This window comes from Petaurus breviceps, unplaced genomic scaffold (genome assembly GCF_028583685.1).
Source record: "Petaurus breviceps papuanus isolate PSGF00001 unplaced genomic scaffold, PetGlider_PUasm1.0 90633, whole genome shotgun sequence".
NCBI classification, from domain to species: Eukaryota; Metazoa; Chordata; class Mammalia; order Diprotodontia; family Petauridae; genus Petaurus; species Petaurus breviceps.
In genome coordinates, this window is record NW_027187293.1 from 3,958,235 (window position 1) to 3,975,708 (window position 17,474).

At 34.7% G+C, this 17,474-nt stretch overlaps 1 protein-coding gene across 1 annotated transcript in view; it reads right to left on the reverse strand.

Annotated features, from left to right (window-relative positions):
* Nucleotides 1–17,474, reverse strand: part of FMN2 (formin 2) — a 494,077-nt gene that overhangs the window by 394,723 nt on the left and 81,880 nt on the right. The window contains 2 exon segments of the mRNA XM_069064483.1: nucleotides 2,009–2,064; nucleotides 10,338–10,488. Of these exon segments, the coding sequence (XP_068920584.1) occupies nucleotides 2,009–2,064; nucleotides 10,338–10,488 (207 nt within the window).

Consider the following 17,474-nt stretch of genomic DNA (forward strand, 5'->3'; position numbering starts at 1 on the left):
ATATATATATATATATATATATATATATATATATATATATATATATATATGAGGGTATATGGGCATATGAATACATATGTGAATGTGTGTATATATGTTTACAGATATACATAGATAGAGGGCACAGGACCAATTTAACAGGAAGGGATGATACTTAAAAGGTGAAATTAAGAGGTGAGAGGGGAATATAATGAGAGGAGATGGGCAGACACAGAATGGGGTAAACTATGTCATATAGAAGAGGCAAGGGAAAATGGTTACAATGGAGGGGAAGAATAGGAAGGCAAAAGGGAATGGGTCAACCTTATTCCCATGGAATTTGACTTGAGGAGGGAATGAAATACACACTAAATAGGATATCTCACCCTCCAGGAGAGTAGGGGGGGATGGGGATGAGAGGGGGCATGATGGAAGGGAGGGCAGGCTGGGGGGGAAGGAAGTTGCAGGCGCCCACTTTTGAAAAGGGACAGGATCAAAGTGGAGAGTAGAGCAGGTGGGAGGTGGGATGATAGGGAGGGAAATATCATCAGTCTTTTACAATATATCTACTATGTTATTGTTTTGCTTTAGCCACACATGTACAACCTATACTGAACTGCTTGTCTTCCCAGTGGGGGTGGGTGACAAGGGAGGAAGGGAATGAATCTGGAATTCAAAGTTTTAAAATCAAATATTCAAATATATGTATACTATTATTAAAAAAAAAACCTGAGCCATACAATATCATTTGTTTGGAGGCCCAGTGATATTGACTGTATATCTGTTGTCTGAGGGGAAGTTCAGAAAGGCTCAAAATAGGATGGATAGCCATAATGAGATAAACATTTTCAGTCATTCTAAATCATGAAAAGCACTGAAGGTAGGGAGCAGGGTGGTGATTTGTACTAATAGAAAGGAGAGTTCCTGCTGAGAGAATAGCTAACCTTTTGGGGTGGCTTGACACAGTGAGTAGAGCACCGGCTCTTCAGTCAGGAGGACCTGAATTCAAATAGGCCTCAGACAGTTAACACACACAAAAAAAAACTAGTCGTGTGACCTTGGGCAAGTCACTTAACCCCAATTGCCCTCCAAATAATAAAAAGAATAGCTAACATTCAATATTCAAGTACATACTGCACATAAAGCCAAATAGATAAATGTGTCCAATCAAATTTTTTCTTCACTTTATATAAAATAAAACTTTTAATCATGACTTTTCTTCTAATAATCTCTTCAAAAGCCCCTTACTTCACCTCAATTTTTTTAAAGAATCCAAATTTCCCCACACCATAGAATGTTCAGAGACTTTTAAAACTTGGGACCGGTGAACATTATGCAATAAATTTAAAGGGAAAAAATGCAGTAATTCATATAGGATTATAAATAGTTGACTAAAGTATGAAATCTAAAAAGTAGTAAATATATTGGACAGAAATACTGGCACATTTCTTTTAGCTCACAAGTCAAATTAGGTTTGTACACAAAGTAGATTCTTAATTCTCCATTGTACCCCATGGGTGATGCAGTGAATAGGGCACTGGGCCTGTGGACTACCTCTGTTCACTTGTAGCCTCAGACAATTATTAGATATGTGGGAAAATCACTTAACCACTGTCACCTTCAGTTTCCTCAACTGTAAAATGGGGATAATAACATCTTCTTCAAGAGTTGTGAGGGTCAAATGACATAATTTTTGTAAAGCTCATAGTATAGTACCTACCCAGAAGAGGCACTTCATAAATGCTTTTTTTTTTCCTTCCCTACCTTCCCTTCTTCATATGCCACTGATTGCTCATGCTTACTCATACATTGCTGTGGAGACTTATATTTCTATCGTTGGCATTGATTTAGCATGCAGATTCTTTACCACTGATATTTCCCCCTTCCTTCCCATCCTTACTTCAAGTTTCTAATGTATCTATGAAAACTAACTCTTCTCTAGTCAACAATTTTAGAAGAAGAAAAACCACACAAAGGTAAATAACTGTAGTTTACTCACATTTTTTCTAAATCCTGAAAAAAATCTTACCTGTTGAACAGCTTCTGAACACTTTTTCTGTGTTTCCAAAATGGGAGCTTGAAACTCTAGATTAGAAGGATAAAAAAAATAAGTATATATTGAAGGAAGAAATCATTTTGTCATTTTTTATTCAGAAGGGAAAAAATAAAAACTTAGCTATGACATCATGACATGTGTGACATGGGTGATAAACATAACTTTTAAAAGTAGATTTTATTGAAGTATTTTGTTTTTATATCACCTATTTTCCTCTTAAATTAAAAGTTCCACATCCTTATGAGAAATAATTTTTTTAAACTGGAAGAAAAGAAAAAAATCAGCAAAACCAATCACTGCAGCAAAATTTTTAAAAATAGGCAATATTTCAAAACAATGGACACAATTTCTGCAAAGGAGTTGGGGGTATGTGTGTCTCATTATATCTTATTTTTGAGAGCAAATTTGATCATTATAATTTTGTGGAATTCAGATTCACTTGTTTTGTTGTTGTTCTTGCGTTTATATTGTATTCACTTTCATTGTTTCCCTGCCTCTGCTTATTTCATTTTGCATCAGTTTATATAAATCTTCCCATATTTCTCTGTATTATTATGTTTAATAGCATAGTAATATTCCATCATATTCATTTACCACAATTGGTTTAGTCATTCCTCAGTTACCAGGCATTTACTTTGTTTCTAATCCTTTGGTGACACACAAAGCAAAATCATAAATAAGTTGGTGTCTATGTAATTATCCTTTTAGTAATTAACTGGGGTGTATGCCTAGCAGGGAAATTTCTCATTCAAAGAGAATGATCATTTTAGTCACTTCATTTGCCCAATTCTAAATTGCTTTCCGAATAACTGTACTAATTTACAGCTTCATCAATAATGCATTAGTATACCTAATAACCCCTCCAATATTCACTATCCTCATCTTTTTTCATCTTTGCTAATTTGCTAGATATAAAGTATAACTTCAGAGTTATTTTGATTCTTCTCTTATTAGTGATTTGAAGTATTGTATGTATGTATACATACATGTGCATGTATATATACATGTATATATAAGCAGTTTACAAGTCTTATAATTTGAGTGCATATACACTCAAACACATGTCTGTGTGTGTATATGTTTTAAGCAGTTTATAATTCTTTTGAGAACCAAATGTTTTAGAACTATGTCCAAGGTATTTTATTCATAGAGTTTGAATACATAGATTTTTTATAGTATATGAAAAAATAATCTTTGCTTTGTAATGTAGGTGTCACACTAACCAAAAGTTTAGTTACCAAAAACTATGAAGTATCAGATAATCTTCCTTACATGTTAGACAAGGATATACAAATAAACTTATACCATTTGTTTCCTAACAAAAATATAAACAAGCAAAAAAAGCCATACTTCATAACAGACATAGGAAAATTCTGCTTATCTACAGTATATCTTAAAGGATATTCTCAAAATATCAAATTAAATGATCCTGTACTATCAACAGTTTAAAGCACGTCACAAAGTAGGATGTAGGCTGATAGATTTTTCAGCCACAGAACTCTCAAAAGATCATCTACCAAGTTTGAGAGTTTGACTTGCCGCAGGAAGTACCCAAATAGACAGAATCAATAATCAACCAACCCCGTTTTCTGGATGAAAGTTCTATACATTTGATTAAAGGGTTCAAGGGGTTCTCAAAGCCATTTGCTTCTGCAGGACCTGTTCACTTAGGCTTCACAGGAGTCACAAAATGGTAGATCATGTAATACAGCTCCCTCATTTGAAAAATAAGAAATCTGAGAGTCCAAGAGGACTTACCCAGAGTTATAAAACTAATTAGTCGCATATCAGAACTAAAACCTAGATCTTCGATTTATTTTGTATATGTCTTGTTTCTACATAGTTGTTTGTATGTTATCTCCCTTATTATACTGTAAGCTCTTTGACAGGAGAAACTGTCTTTTAGGTTTCTTTATAACCCCAGAGTATAGTAGGCAATTAATAAATGCTTATTGATTGATCTCTTGACTCTACTACACCACCAATGCTTCTTTAGTTGAAATTTAGAACAGAAAGTACCCTCAAATCTCCTTATAGAAGCTATTTGATTTCACTCCCAAGCACATTTTTAATCATTATAATTAAAAGGAAAGAGAAAGCTATGACACAATTTTTAATAAAGATTTTAATGGGCTGTCTCACAATATTCTTGGGGGTGGGAGGTTTTCATCTCTGAGAACTGCTATTTGCCATAAATAGAATGCAAGTACTTTGTAGGTAAGGCAAAGGACTATCTCACTTTTATATTTTTGTTCTAGTAGCTGGAACATGATTGACATTTACTAAATGCTTATTGATTAAGTGGTTAACTACAGGAGGCAGAGGAAGAAAATGAGGAATTTAATCAGAATATTTATAAATATTCCAATCTTTTCACTTCAACCTGACACCTCCCAGTAAATATATGCCTTTTAAAACTTAAAACTCCATTGTTCTAATGGAGAACAGCCTGAAGTGGAAACATAAAAAATATGACATAGGAGACATCATAGTGGCCATAAGAAAAGAAACACATAATGCCATTAAGAACATTTTTGATGATTTTTCCTAGTGAACAGACACTGTTAATAAAAATTGGATTTTCTTTTATTATATGATTGCTAAGCTCAGAAGCAGGGATTACCATTATTATTGAAACCTGATTTTTAATAAAGTCCTTTAACATCAAAGCTAAACTATAGTCAATATATGATGGCAAATCTGGGTCCCAATAATACTTATTAGTTTTTTTATATTAGTTTTTTTTAATCAGATATATATATATATATATATATATATATATATATATACACAGCACATTCCAGATTTATTGTGGTAGTGTTAGACCTGGTAACCTTCCAGGAAAAAGTAAAATTCTGAACTTGCATGGCAAGTAGGAGTCTATGACACAATTAGTGATCAAGAGGCTGCATTATAAAGATATACAGGTGAATATACTGATCATTAACACTCACCATTAGTTTTCTAGAGCTTAAATGGCTTATGTTAAAAGTTCATTATTTTCTCCCAACCATGATTCTCTGAAATCAGTTTTCATCCCTGCAAAACCTTTTCATTCTAAAATAAACCTCATTAAAAAACAAACAATTAATTCTGTGTGTGATTTTGTTACAAGCTGAGGGCAAAATAAGATTCTTTCTCAGAACAAAATGTCTTTGAGGAAGGCATAAGAATACTTGCTTTAAAGTTAAACTTTTGAGAAAGGGCAATGAGGGAGATGGAAGATGGGACTTAAAAAAGAAAGGGAATGAAAAAGAAAGGATTAAAAAGAGGGGGGCACAGGATATGAACAAATAGTGCTCAAAAGAATTTCAAACTAATAACAGCCATATGAAAGATTGCTTTAAATCATTAGTATTAAGAAGAATGCAAATTAAAATAACTCACTTCACACTCAACTGGGCAAAATTTTTTTAAAAGACAAAAAAAAAAAAAGAAATAGTCCATTTTGGAGGCTCTATGGAAAGATAGGCATACATGCCAGTGAAGATGTGAATTGGATCAACCATTCTAGAATATAATTTGGAATTATGCAAAAAAGTGACTGAAATTTCCCTTCTTTGTTCCAGAGATACCTCTGCTAGGATTCTATCCCAATATGGTTAAAAAGAGAATTCCCATGGGATATTAAAATATTCATAGCACTAGTTTTTATATGAATGAAGAACAAGAAACAAACTAAAGAAATTTTGGTACATGCACATAATGGAATATTGCTGCAACATATGAAATGATGAATATGAAGAATTCTGAGAAACAGAGGAAAATAGATTGATGTGGTGAAAAAAGCCGAACTGGGAAAATAATATATGCTGTGACTACAACAATGTAAAGAAAAGAACAAGACTACAAAGCTCAGTGCTGTCTAACTATTGTAACTAAGTTCAGTCCTGAAGAGAATTAAGAGATGTCTCCTCTTTCATGACAAAGGTAGGGAGCTTTGGTAGTCGAATAATCCATATGCAGTCATACAAGTCTGATAGATATTGGTTTGTCTTACTGAACTGCCTTTCCTACTAGCTGCATTTAAAAACAACAACAATTTTGTTACAGAGAAACTCTGATTTCTTATGAAATATGAATTCTATGTAAAAATAAAGCTTCCATGAAAATATATTTAATCAAGCAATGAAAGTAAACCAAAGTAAGTATTTAAAAAGAAAAGAAAGGAACAATGTCAACAGGAAGTGAGCTGAAAAAAGGAGAAAATGAGAAGGGAAAAGTAAGAGTTAAGAAAAGAATGAAACTAGAAGAGGAAGAAGAAAAGTAAGAAAGAGAAAAAAGGGAGGGAGAGAGATTAAGATAAAGGAGAAAGGGATGAGAAAGTTTGAAGAAGGAAGAGAGAAAAGAGGGCAATAAAGGGGGAGAGAGAAAACAAGGAATGAAGATGGAGGAGAAAAAAGGAAAGGAGGAACAGAAGAAGGGGGGGAAAGAGAAGAAAGGAGTTAACAGAAGGGGAGAGAAGGTAAGTATGGGATGGGTGGGAGGAAAAAGACAAACAAGCAATTGCTGAAGAATAACTCTTTTTTGGTCACTGTTATTGTTGTCTCTTCAGAATGAACTATAGGTCCAGAATTATTTTTTCAGGTAGTCCTAATTGGAATTTAGTCCAAGAATAAGAAAAAGTTGGGAGATAGAAGCAAGGGAGGAGAAAATTGGGAATAGTAAATAAGAATAAGTGTAGGTAAAATGGAAACTAGAAAACAAAAGTTAAAGAAAAACAGATGAAATTTTTTTCTTTTAAAAAATTCTCCAGCTTCATCAGTACTAAGTATTTAAAGTCCTTCACAATTAGATTTCATCCTTTCTAGGCATATTGTACATTACTCCCCTCCACATACTCTACAGCCTAGATGAATTAATCATCTTGCTGTTCCTCACACAAGATGGACCATATCTTAGGCACACATGCTCCCATGATGCTTAGAATTCAATCCCACCTCACGCCTACCTTTTAAAATACTTCATTGCTTTCAAAACTTAGCTCAAATGCTTCTTTCCATATGAGGCTTTTCCTGATAGCCCTACCCCCAAGACAGCTGCTAGCACCTCTCCCTCCCTCCTCCAAAACCCTCATATTAATTTACAACATATTTTGCATATACTTATATGTTTATATGATTTTTTCCCAACAGAATTTGAGCTCTTTCAGGGTGCTTTGGTCATTTTTTTTTGTATCCCCAGCCCCACTAGAGTGTCTTATAAATAATGGAAGTGAAAACAAATATTTGTTGAATAATTGATTACCATCACCAAAAACCTGTGTAGACACCATGAGGATGAAATTTGGAACACCTGCAGCACACCTATGTAGATACAACCAACTGTATCATAAGAACAGGGGCCTCTTTATAGCTATTTTTTTTCTCTCTGTAAGTCCTTGTGAGAGAGGTCCCAGGCTTTGACTTTGACTCAATTACTTTAATGGTAGCTTCCATTTCAAAACTGTTCTCTTGGGAAAGTTAGAAAAGAGAGCTTAAACAGAAGAGACTGACAACATAGGGAGAAAGTGTGTGAAAAGAGAATGGCAGTGAACTGAATACCAAGTAGAAATTATCAAGATATATGATCAATACCCAAATCAGATAGGAGCAAAGCATAGAAAGGAGGGAAAAGCAATGCTCCAGATTTTCCAGGATGTTCTGCTTAAAACAGAAATTTGTCTTATACCCAAAATAAGACAGATGATCATTAAATATGGGGTGTATGGGCTTTTCTCTTTTTTTGCATTTTTGGAGGGGGGGGAAGGCAGGGCAATTAGGCTTAAGTGACTTGCCCAAGGTCACATGGCTAGCAAGTGTTAAGTGTCTGAGGCCAAATTTGAACTCAGGTCCTCCTGACTTCAGGGCCAGTTCTCTATTCACTGCACCATTTAGCTTTCCCAAGATGTATGTTTCCAATTAGGAATGGCAAAAAGCTATGTATGTGTTTTGGGGTTCCAACTCTCCAATGCCTTTACATATTTACAGCACTGTACAAATATTAAATGGCATTATATTTCTGAATTTGGGGTATATAAGCTCAGAAAAATGTGTCAACTACATAAAATGAAATAACCTCTACTTACCTTCAGTATCCTCTGCAAGGATGCATATTTTAAAGAGAGACAAGTTTGATGTATTAAAATTATGTGTATTATAGCTTTGTGGATTGCATCAAATAATAAAAATGGGTAATCATTCTGGAAAGTATTGTTATATAGATTCCAATAATATTCTGCTAACTAAAAATATTTTCTTAACAAAGAAATTAAGGCTTAGATCTTCGTCAATAGATTTTACTAATAATTCACAAGGAATAGAGAACCAAATATAAAAAAAAATTATCACTTGTCAAAGTGCTCAATTTAAAAAAAAATCTAATACTCTTCATTTAGAAAAATGAAGCAAGATCAATAGAGCAGAAGTGATGAGGGGGGAGAGGAAAAAACTGATAGATATACTAACATCATGATCACCATGTTGCATGAACAACTATGCTATTAGAGAATCTTGTATAAATAAAAATAAACAGAATAGTCTTTTTTTCTGTACAAACAGCTATTTTTATCATTTGGATAGTAGTCAGAAATGCTTTATGTTATGCCATAAATAAGAGAGGCTATAGAGCTGACACTATAAAGTAAAAAATGTTTTTCTTTTAAACTTTTATATGCATTTTAATTTCAGATTATATGATCAGACTCTCCCATTCCACTACAAGATCTTGACTCATTAGAAATACCTATCTTGGACCAAACACCTTAATTTTTTTCCCTCCTGGTGACTTCTTTCTCTATATATCATCTATACATTCTTGAGAAGATGTCTCTCTCTAAGGAATCATTTATAATAGTATTACATCTCTGAGCATGTAGCAGACAGGTTAATCTCAGAGCAGCTTCTCAAAAGAATGGAGGACAAAAAAGGTGAGCATAAACATGGCTAATGTCTTCCAAAGAAGCCCATAGTACTTGGGGTCATGAAAGAAGGGGTTTCCTAAGATAAGCGGCAGAGGTATTTTTGAGATAATGGGCAGGTCACTTTACAGATTTGACTCAGGAGCTGAAAATATAAGTTTTACCAAAGTTCAGTCTTTCAGAGAAGTCAGGGTTCTTTCTGAGGAACAGAATGGCAGCTGAACACAATACAATGCTAAAGTAAACTCTGGTTTAACTATTCTTTCTTTCTACAGTGGTAACCTGTTGCTGACTTCAAAGATTAAGAGAAGCTCCTCTGCTCCCCACCAGGAAATTCCAGGGTTTAAAACAGGTTTTGCTTTCTGTAGCAATTTGTTGCCCTGCAGATAATATTCTCAGTTCAATTGAGGATCACAATTCCCCCTTTTGGTTAAGGTCATAAAGAAAATGCCTTAAGGCAAAAGAAAGAAGGGAGGAATGGCAGAAACTGATGAGATTCAAAAACACATGATATTACAAATGTGGTTGCAAGAGTCAATTGTGTCTCTATCCATTTTCTCATAATCTGGGATGGCAAAGATGAATTCACTTAGAATTTCCCTTGGCTGTGATCGCCCTCCTCTACTTGACTCTCCTGAAATGAAGCTGATAACTAACATCTAGACAAAACTTTGTTTTGCAAAATCTTTCCATAAAGTATGTCTTTTGATCCTCCCAACAATCCTATGAGATGGACAGCTCATTTAATATTATAACCTATTAATTGATGCAGAAGGAGGTTCAGGGGTGAAATGACTTGCTAGGACATAAATTAGTATTTGGAATTTAAGTCTCTTCTGACTCCAAGTTCTGTGTTTTTTATTTTGTTTTGTTTTCACTACACCATGCTGCCTCTGAAGGGACTATCTCAGTTATAATAAATGCATTTGAAGAAATACTCTGTTGACCAGAAGAAAAAAAGAGAAACAGAAGGGGGAAATTATGTGTAGTTTTATTCAAAGAAAATGTAAACAAGGAATAGTACCTGAAACAGCTAGGATAAAGAAAACATATAGGTTTTTCTCATTCTTTTTTTCCCCCTCTTATTGATTTCTTGTGGTCTCCAGACAGGAAACTGGAAAAGAGGAGTATAAGGAAGAAGAAAGAGAAATCGGTGGTAATGTACCCACCAACTTCAGAGACTGTGTCCAGGTAAGATGGTAGTGGGAAAGAATGTCCTTCAGGGTATCTGATGAAAAGAGTTGGAAGCTTTGCTCCCTCCTCAAAGATGGATAAATACCAAGTAAAACTTCTTGATCTTATTGAGTTTGCCATTTCTTAACAAATATTTCGTTGCAAAACTTGTTATATCTAAAATTTTCCCCCCAAACCAGATCAACATAAGTAATGTGATCAGTACCCTACCTGTTTCAGGCTCCTTGGGCCCATGCTCTTCTTCTTCAGGAGGCTTGGCTGGAGGCCAGATGGGGGTGACTCTCCTTGGAAACTGCTCTTCTGTGTAATCCAGAGAATGTGTGGGTTGACTGACTGCAGCCCAGGTATAAAGTTGATCTTGCTGTATTAAAAACCAATATATATATTAATTCAAAGTTGACCAATCAAATAAAGAATCAAACAATATTTTGTGGCTGCTATAGAAATCATCCAGTAGAAAAATTCTATATAGAATATAGAATCATAGATCTAGAGTTGGAAAAGATCAAGTCCAATCTTGTCATTTTACAGAGGAGGAAAGTGAAATCAGAGACTTTCAGTGACTTGACCAAGGTCACATAGTCAGTAAGCATCGGAAACAGGATTTGAATATGGCCTATTCTTATAACTGCACTATTCTGCCTCCCTAAAAGACATCCTTATGTAATTAAGATTGAAAAAGTAAACTTAAGTCTTCATCATTTTTACTTTTTTTCTTTTCCTCTTTTCTTTCTTTTTACTTCCTTCCCTTCTTTCTTTTTTCTTATTCTTTCTTCTGTTTGTCTCCTTAACACTCTTACCACTTTTCCTGAAATAGATGTCTAAAAACTCCCTCTGTGCAGTTGTTTTTAATAATGCTCAACTCTTTGTGACCCCATTTGGGGTTTCTTGGCAAAGATACTGGAGTAGTTTTCCATTTCCTTCTTCAACTCATTTTACAGATGAGAAAACTGAGGTAAACAGAGCTAAGTGACTTGCCCAGGGTCACACAGCTAGTAAATGTCTGAAGCCATATTTGAAATCAGGACGATTCTTCCTGACTTAAGGCAGAACTCTATCTATTGCATCACCTAGTTACTCTATTCTGTGTAGTAACCATATCTAAACCTATAGGTTTAGATGTGTTTCTTTCTTTCATTATAAATACCTACCTTGGACCAAACACCTTAATTTATTCCCTCCTGGTGACTTCTTTTTCTATATATCATCTATACATTCCTGAGAAGATATCTCTAAGGATTTATTTATAATAGTATTACATTTCTGATCATGTAGCAGACAGAATAATCTCAGAGTAGCTTCTCAAAGGAATGGAGGACAAAAAAAGGTGAGTATAAACATGGCTAATGTCTTCTTTTACCCTCTATTTTATCTTGGTACACCCAGAGGATATCTATAAAAATGTTAATATTATGTCCTTTTAAAAATTGTTTACACATTTAAGGAAAAGACAAAGCACGAACTGTTCTTAGGAACTTTTCAGTCAACAATGGTTTCCCTGCCTATAACAATCAAGAGCCTAGGAAAGAGGCCTAACTTGTGATGAATTTGAGAATCACCTATGAGAAAAAAATCTGAGACACTAAAGGCGGGGGCTAAGACTAAAAGATCTGGAAAGAAATATTCCAATAAAGAAAGGACTTCCATGCTTCAGACCAATTATACACAGTGGCCAGGAGGCATTTTGAATATTCCAAAATAAAAGCACTTTTAAGGCTATTTAGGATTTCTGTTAATAATGTTTCCAAAATAATAATATATTTAACCATTCAAATACCCTGGAGCAAGTCACACAGATGCCCTGTGTTCCATTTATAACATTAACTATTCACAAATTTCCACTTTTATCATTTTTTGAAAAATATTAGATGTGGCAGAAGAGGAGGACGACTTTTATAAAGAACTTGATCTCATCTCCATTAATTGGGGATTGAAAAGCTCGGTGGTTTTATCCAGGGATTGGTGATGAATCACAGAATAATAGAGCTGTAGTGGCAAGAGACTTCAGAGATCTTTGACATTTTATACATGAAGAAAGTGAGAGCCAGGATAATCAGATATCTCTCTATCTCAGCAATTCTGAAAGTTTCAATAGTTTCTAAGAGTCTTCATGTAATCTAAGTTTAATGTTTTTAGAGAAAGACTCATAAAATGTTTTTGCAATTTTCTTTATCCTTTCTGCCCAGAGATAGGATCTGAATGCAGTATCTCTAACCCCAGAGGCCAGTGCTTTGCATTAAAGGGAAATAGTTGGATAAGTTTCCCTTGTCCTGAGTGATGAAAATACAGAGATTCCAAATTTAAAAACAGGTAAGCCCTGACTCAACTAAAACTACTTCTTAACTTGACTAGTGGCAGAAAACACCATTATGATAAAGACAAAAAGGTTTAGGCACCATAAATATTCACTACTACAAAGGTTATACACAGACTATTCCAAACTGAAGGCCAATCATATGCTATAGTTTAAATTTGGTTTTAGGGGAAGCTAAAAAACATATAAGTTTTCATTCAATCCATCACTATCAGAAAAAAAAGAAAATTATTGAACAATTATATCAATACAGAGGCATCCTCAAGCAATGAACTAACACACATTTGTTAACCTTTTATCATGTATTAGATTATTGTACACTTTGAACACAGTTATAAAAGTGAAACAATAGACCATGCATTCCATGTACTAATGACATAGCAATGTCAATTGACAATGTTCTAGATGTCTGAATAAGACTATTTTACAATAAATTATTCACAAAAAATGAAGACAAATATGAAACGGCCTAAATACTGATTATTCCAGTCAAATCAGCCTAACATGATTAAAAAATGATGGTGGATGGGCCATGTGTTATCTTTCAACAATCCCTTTCAATAATGCCATAGGGACTAGACCTACCACTGATCTAGAGTAAGGGGTGGAGGTGGGGGGGCCAGGGAACCTTCAACCTCCAGCCACACATTGCCCTCTAGGTCTTCAAGTGCAGTTCTTTTGAATTCAAAGAGACACATTCAAGGACACAGAGGTCCACATGTGTCTTTGAGGCCAAAGATTCCCCACCCCTGACTCTAGAGAACTGCTTAGTGAGGAATTTCCCTCTACTAATGCAGGTCAGCACTTTCTGTGGAACTTCTAGTCTTGGAGAACTACTTATCATACTTAAAGGTTAAGTGATTTGTGCAGGGTCAAACACTGTCAGAGGTAAAACAAACTCAGGTGTTGATGGCAGCATGATAGTGCAGTAGATAGAGCACCAACTCTGGGGACGGGAAGATCAGAAATCCAATCCAAGTTTTAGACACTCATTAGTTTGTGTGACACTGGGCAAGTCTTATATCTGAACTTATAGTTATATATAAGTCTTAACTTATATCTTAGTTTGCCCATTTATAAAACAGGGAAAATAATAGCAGTATTTTTTATGCTGAAATAGAACAATGTGATATTGGATTTTATTCACCCTTAAAATGACATGGTAGCACTTCCCTTACCATCTGCTCACATTATTGTTTCCATTAGTGAAAAAAACTGAAGTTTAAATAATTAAACTCTACTATCTCCTAGGGTTGTTGTGAAGATGAAATAATATTTGCAATGTACTTTGAAAACCTTAAAGTATTGTATAAATGTGAGCTGTTATTTTCACCTTCATTCTTGTTGCAATCTTCTTTTGGCTATTATCCATGGATTCGAAGTTAGTTCTCGATACACTAGACAATCCTACTTCTTCATAAAAATATATTTTAAAATAAAAAGAGAAAAACAAAACATCAACAATGCTTCTCTTTTCTAAAATAATTAAACTTGCTTGCTTTGCCCTGCTTGTATCTTTATAGTCCTGGAAGATGATCCTGGAGAGAGAAGGAACTATGATGTGGCAGAGCTTATGGTAGTGGTGGAGAGGGAACCCTCCTCACAGTTCATAGGCAGAAAGGAGTGCTTGTGATCATTCACAGACCAGAGCACAGTCCAGGAAAGGAGTAAATACCTTTCCTTTCATCATAACACCTTGGAAGAGCTGAAACTTTACAGGCCTCTAGAAGTATCTCTGAAAACAGCTGCACAAAACGCCTTAAGTTTGGGATAGGATGCCCTACACATTAGAAGGAGAACTCTTATCTTAAAGAGTTAGAAAGTCAAGTGTTTGACAGTAAACACCGTAAAAACAGTCAGACTATAGAATCTTACTTTGGTGACAAAGAAGATCAAAACATACAACAAGAAGAAAACAACAAAGTCCAAACTCCTACATCCAAAGCCTCCAAGAAAAATATGAATTGGTTGCAAGCCATGGAAGAGCTCAAAAAGGATTTTAAAAATCAAGTAAGAGAAGTAGAGGAAAAATTGGGAAGAGAAATGAGAACGATGCAAGAAAATCATGAAAAATGAATCAACAATTGGCTAAAAGAAACCCCCCAAAACAATGAAGAAAATAATACCTTAAAAAATAGACTAACCCAAATGGCAAGAGAGGACCAACAAAGACAATGAGGAGAAGAATGCCTTAAAAAGCAGCACTGACCAAATGGAAAAGGAGGCTGGAAAGCTCACTGAAGAAAGTAATTCCTTCAAAATTAGAATGGAAGCTAATGACTTTATGAGAAATCAAAAAAGTTATAAAACACAAGCAAAAAATGAAAAAATAGAAGACAACATGAAAAATCTCTGGAAAAACCGCTGACTTCGAAAGTAGAACCAGGTGAGATAATTTAAAAATTATTGAACTACCTGAAAGCCATGATCAAAAAAAGAGCTGAGCCATCATCTTTCAAGAAATTATCTAGGAAAACTGCCCTGACATTTTAGAAGCAGAGGGCAAAATAGAAATTGAAAGAACTCATCAATCACCTCTGGAAAGAGATCCCAAAAGGGAAATTCCTAGAAATATTTTAGCTGAACTCCAGAGTTTCCAGGTCAAGGAGAAAATATTGCAAGCAGCCAGAAAGAAACAATTCAAGTATTGTGAAAACGCAATCAGGATAACACAAGATCTAGTAGTTTCTACATTAAGGGATAGGAGGGCTTGAAATATGATATTCTGGAGGTCAAAGGAGCTAGGATTATAACAAAGAATCACCTACCTAGCAAAATTGAGTATACTACTTTAGGGGAAAAAATGGATCTTCAATGAAATTGAGACCTTTCAAGCATTCTTGATGAAAAGAACAGAATTGAACAGAAAATCTGACTTTCAAATACAAGAATCAAAAGAAGCATGAAAAGGTAAACAGAAAAGAGAAATCATAAAGGACTTTGTAACTCAGGAACCATTCTCAGTATTAGGATAGTTAGAGGGAATATATATATGTGTGTGTTTGTGTGTGTGTGTGTGTGTGTGTGTGTATATATATATATACACACACACACATATATATATATACATATATATATGTATACACACACACATAGAGGGCATAGGGTGAACTGAATATGAAGGGATGATGTCTAGAAAATAAAACTAAGGGGTGAGAGAGGAACATATTGGGAGAAGGAGAAAGGGAGAGATAGAATGGAATAAATTATCTCACATAAAAGAGGCAAGAAAAAGTTTTTACAATGGAGGAGAAAAGGGAGAAGGTGAGAGGGAATTAGAGAACCTTACTCTCATTGGATTTGACTTAAAGAGGGAATAACAAACACATTCAATTGGGTATCTTACCCTACAGGGAATTAGGGGGAAGTGGATGGGGGGGCATGATAGAAGAGAGGGCTGATTGGGGGAGGGAGTAGTTGGAAGCAAACACTTTTGAAAAAGGACAGGGTCAAAGGAGAGAATCAAATAAATGGAAGGCAGGATAGGATGAAGGGAAATATAGTTAGTCTTTCAAAACATGACTATTATGGAAGTGTTTTGCACAACTACACATTGTATAACCTATATTGAATTGCTTGCCTTCTCAATGAGGGTGGGTAGAGATGGAAGATGGGAGAGAATTTGAAACTCAAAGTTTTAAAAACAACACAGAAATCTATCTTGCCCTACGAGAAAGTGAGGGGGAGGGGGATAGAAGGGTAGGTGGGATGGAGGGGAGAGCAGATTGGGGGAAGGGGTAATTAGAATGTATGCCATCTTGGGGTGGGGGAGGGGAGAGATGGAGAGAAAATTTGGAACTCAAAATCTTGTGGAAATGAATGTTGAAAAAAATAAAAAGAGACAAATGAAGGAAAATATAAACTGAACTCATAACTTTAAATGTGAATAGCTTTAACAATCCAATAAAATGACAATGACTGATTGGATAGGAAACAAACAAAAATAAAATAATTAAACATTTCTTTCATTAGTGAAAACAATAATATTACCAGGTGGTAATAGAAATACAACCATGACATTTTAAGAGTAAATACAATCAAATACCACATTGCTCTATTACTGCATAAAAGAATAAGTCATGGAGCTTTAGTTTGTAAAACTAGTGTTCTATAGTAGAAAAAATGCAAGAGTGGGAATCAAAGGAGTTAATTTTTAATTTTGGCCCTGCTGCTTGACTTGCTGTGAACAAGTCATTTCTGTTACCATTCAGGGCCTGAATCTTCACTTGGAGAATAAGTGATCACTAAGGTCCTGCCTTATTCAACCCCATGATCATAGGATGACATTCTAAATAGTTAAGCCTGGATCTTCTAGTTGGAAAGATAGAAATGAAAGTAAAGCAGACTTACAGGAGCTGGTTTGACCTAGAACTCTTTACAAAGTACAAGAAAAACAGCACAATGCAAAATCTCAATTGCACCTTACAGTGCATATTAAGAGTATACTATGCGCAAAGCTCTTCAAATGAGTTCCTATTTTCTTAGTGCAGTGGCAGAGATAGCTGTGATACACAATGATAACTACTGAATTTATTAATTATTTATAAAACAAAGATAATGGAAGGTCTAAGAGGTCATTTAATAAATGTTTGTTAAATAAGATTACAATTATGCCATAAAGCTAAATTTTTGTCGAATCTCTTTTCAAATGCCCTGTAAAAGACAGCTGTTAGGAGCCACTGGAAGAGCAACATAAGTATTCTGCCTTTTGTGCAATTGCTAAGAAAATTAAGAACCTACATAGCCTAAGCCATAAGAATATAGAGTAAACTATTTATTCCCATTACTAATAAAGTAAGAAGAGGTTCAGATAATCTGAAACAATGAAATATACAAATGTAAATAGGGATGGGGGAGGTTTATAGGAAAAACATCTGGAAATAATTTATTTTAGGGGCAAAGGTATTCTATAAGATAATATTTAATATCTAAGATATTTTTGAGCCTTTGTTTTTCAATGAACCTTATTTTATTTTGGGTACCTAGATGGTGCAGTAAATTGAATGCCCAACCTGGAGTCAGGAATACCTAAG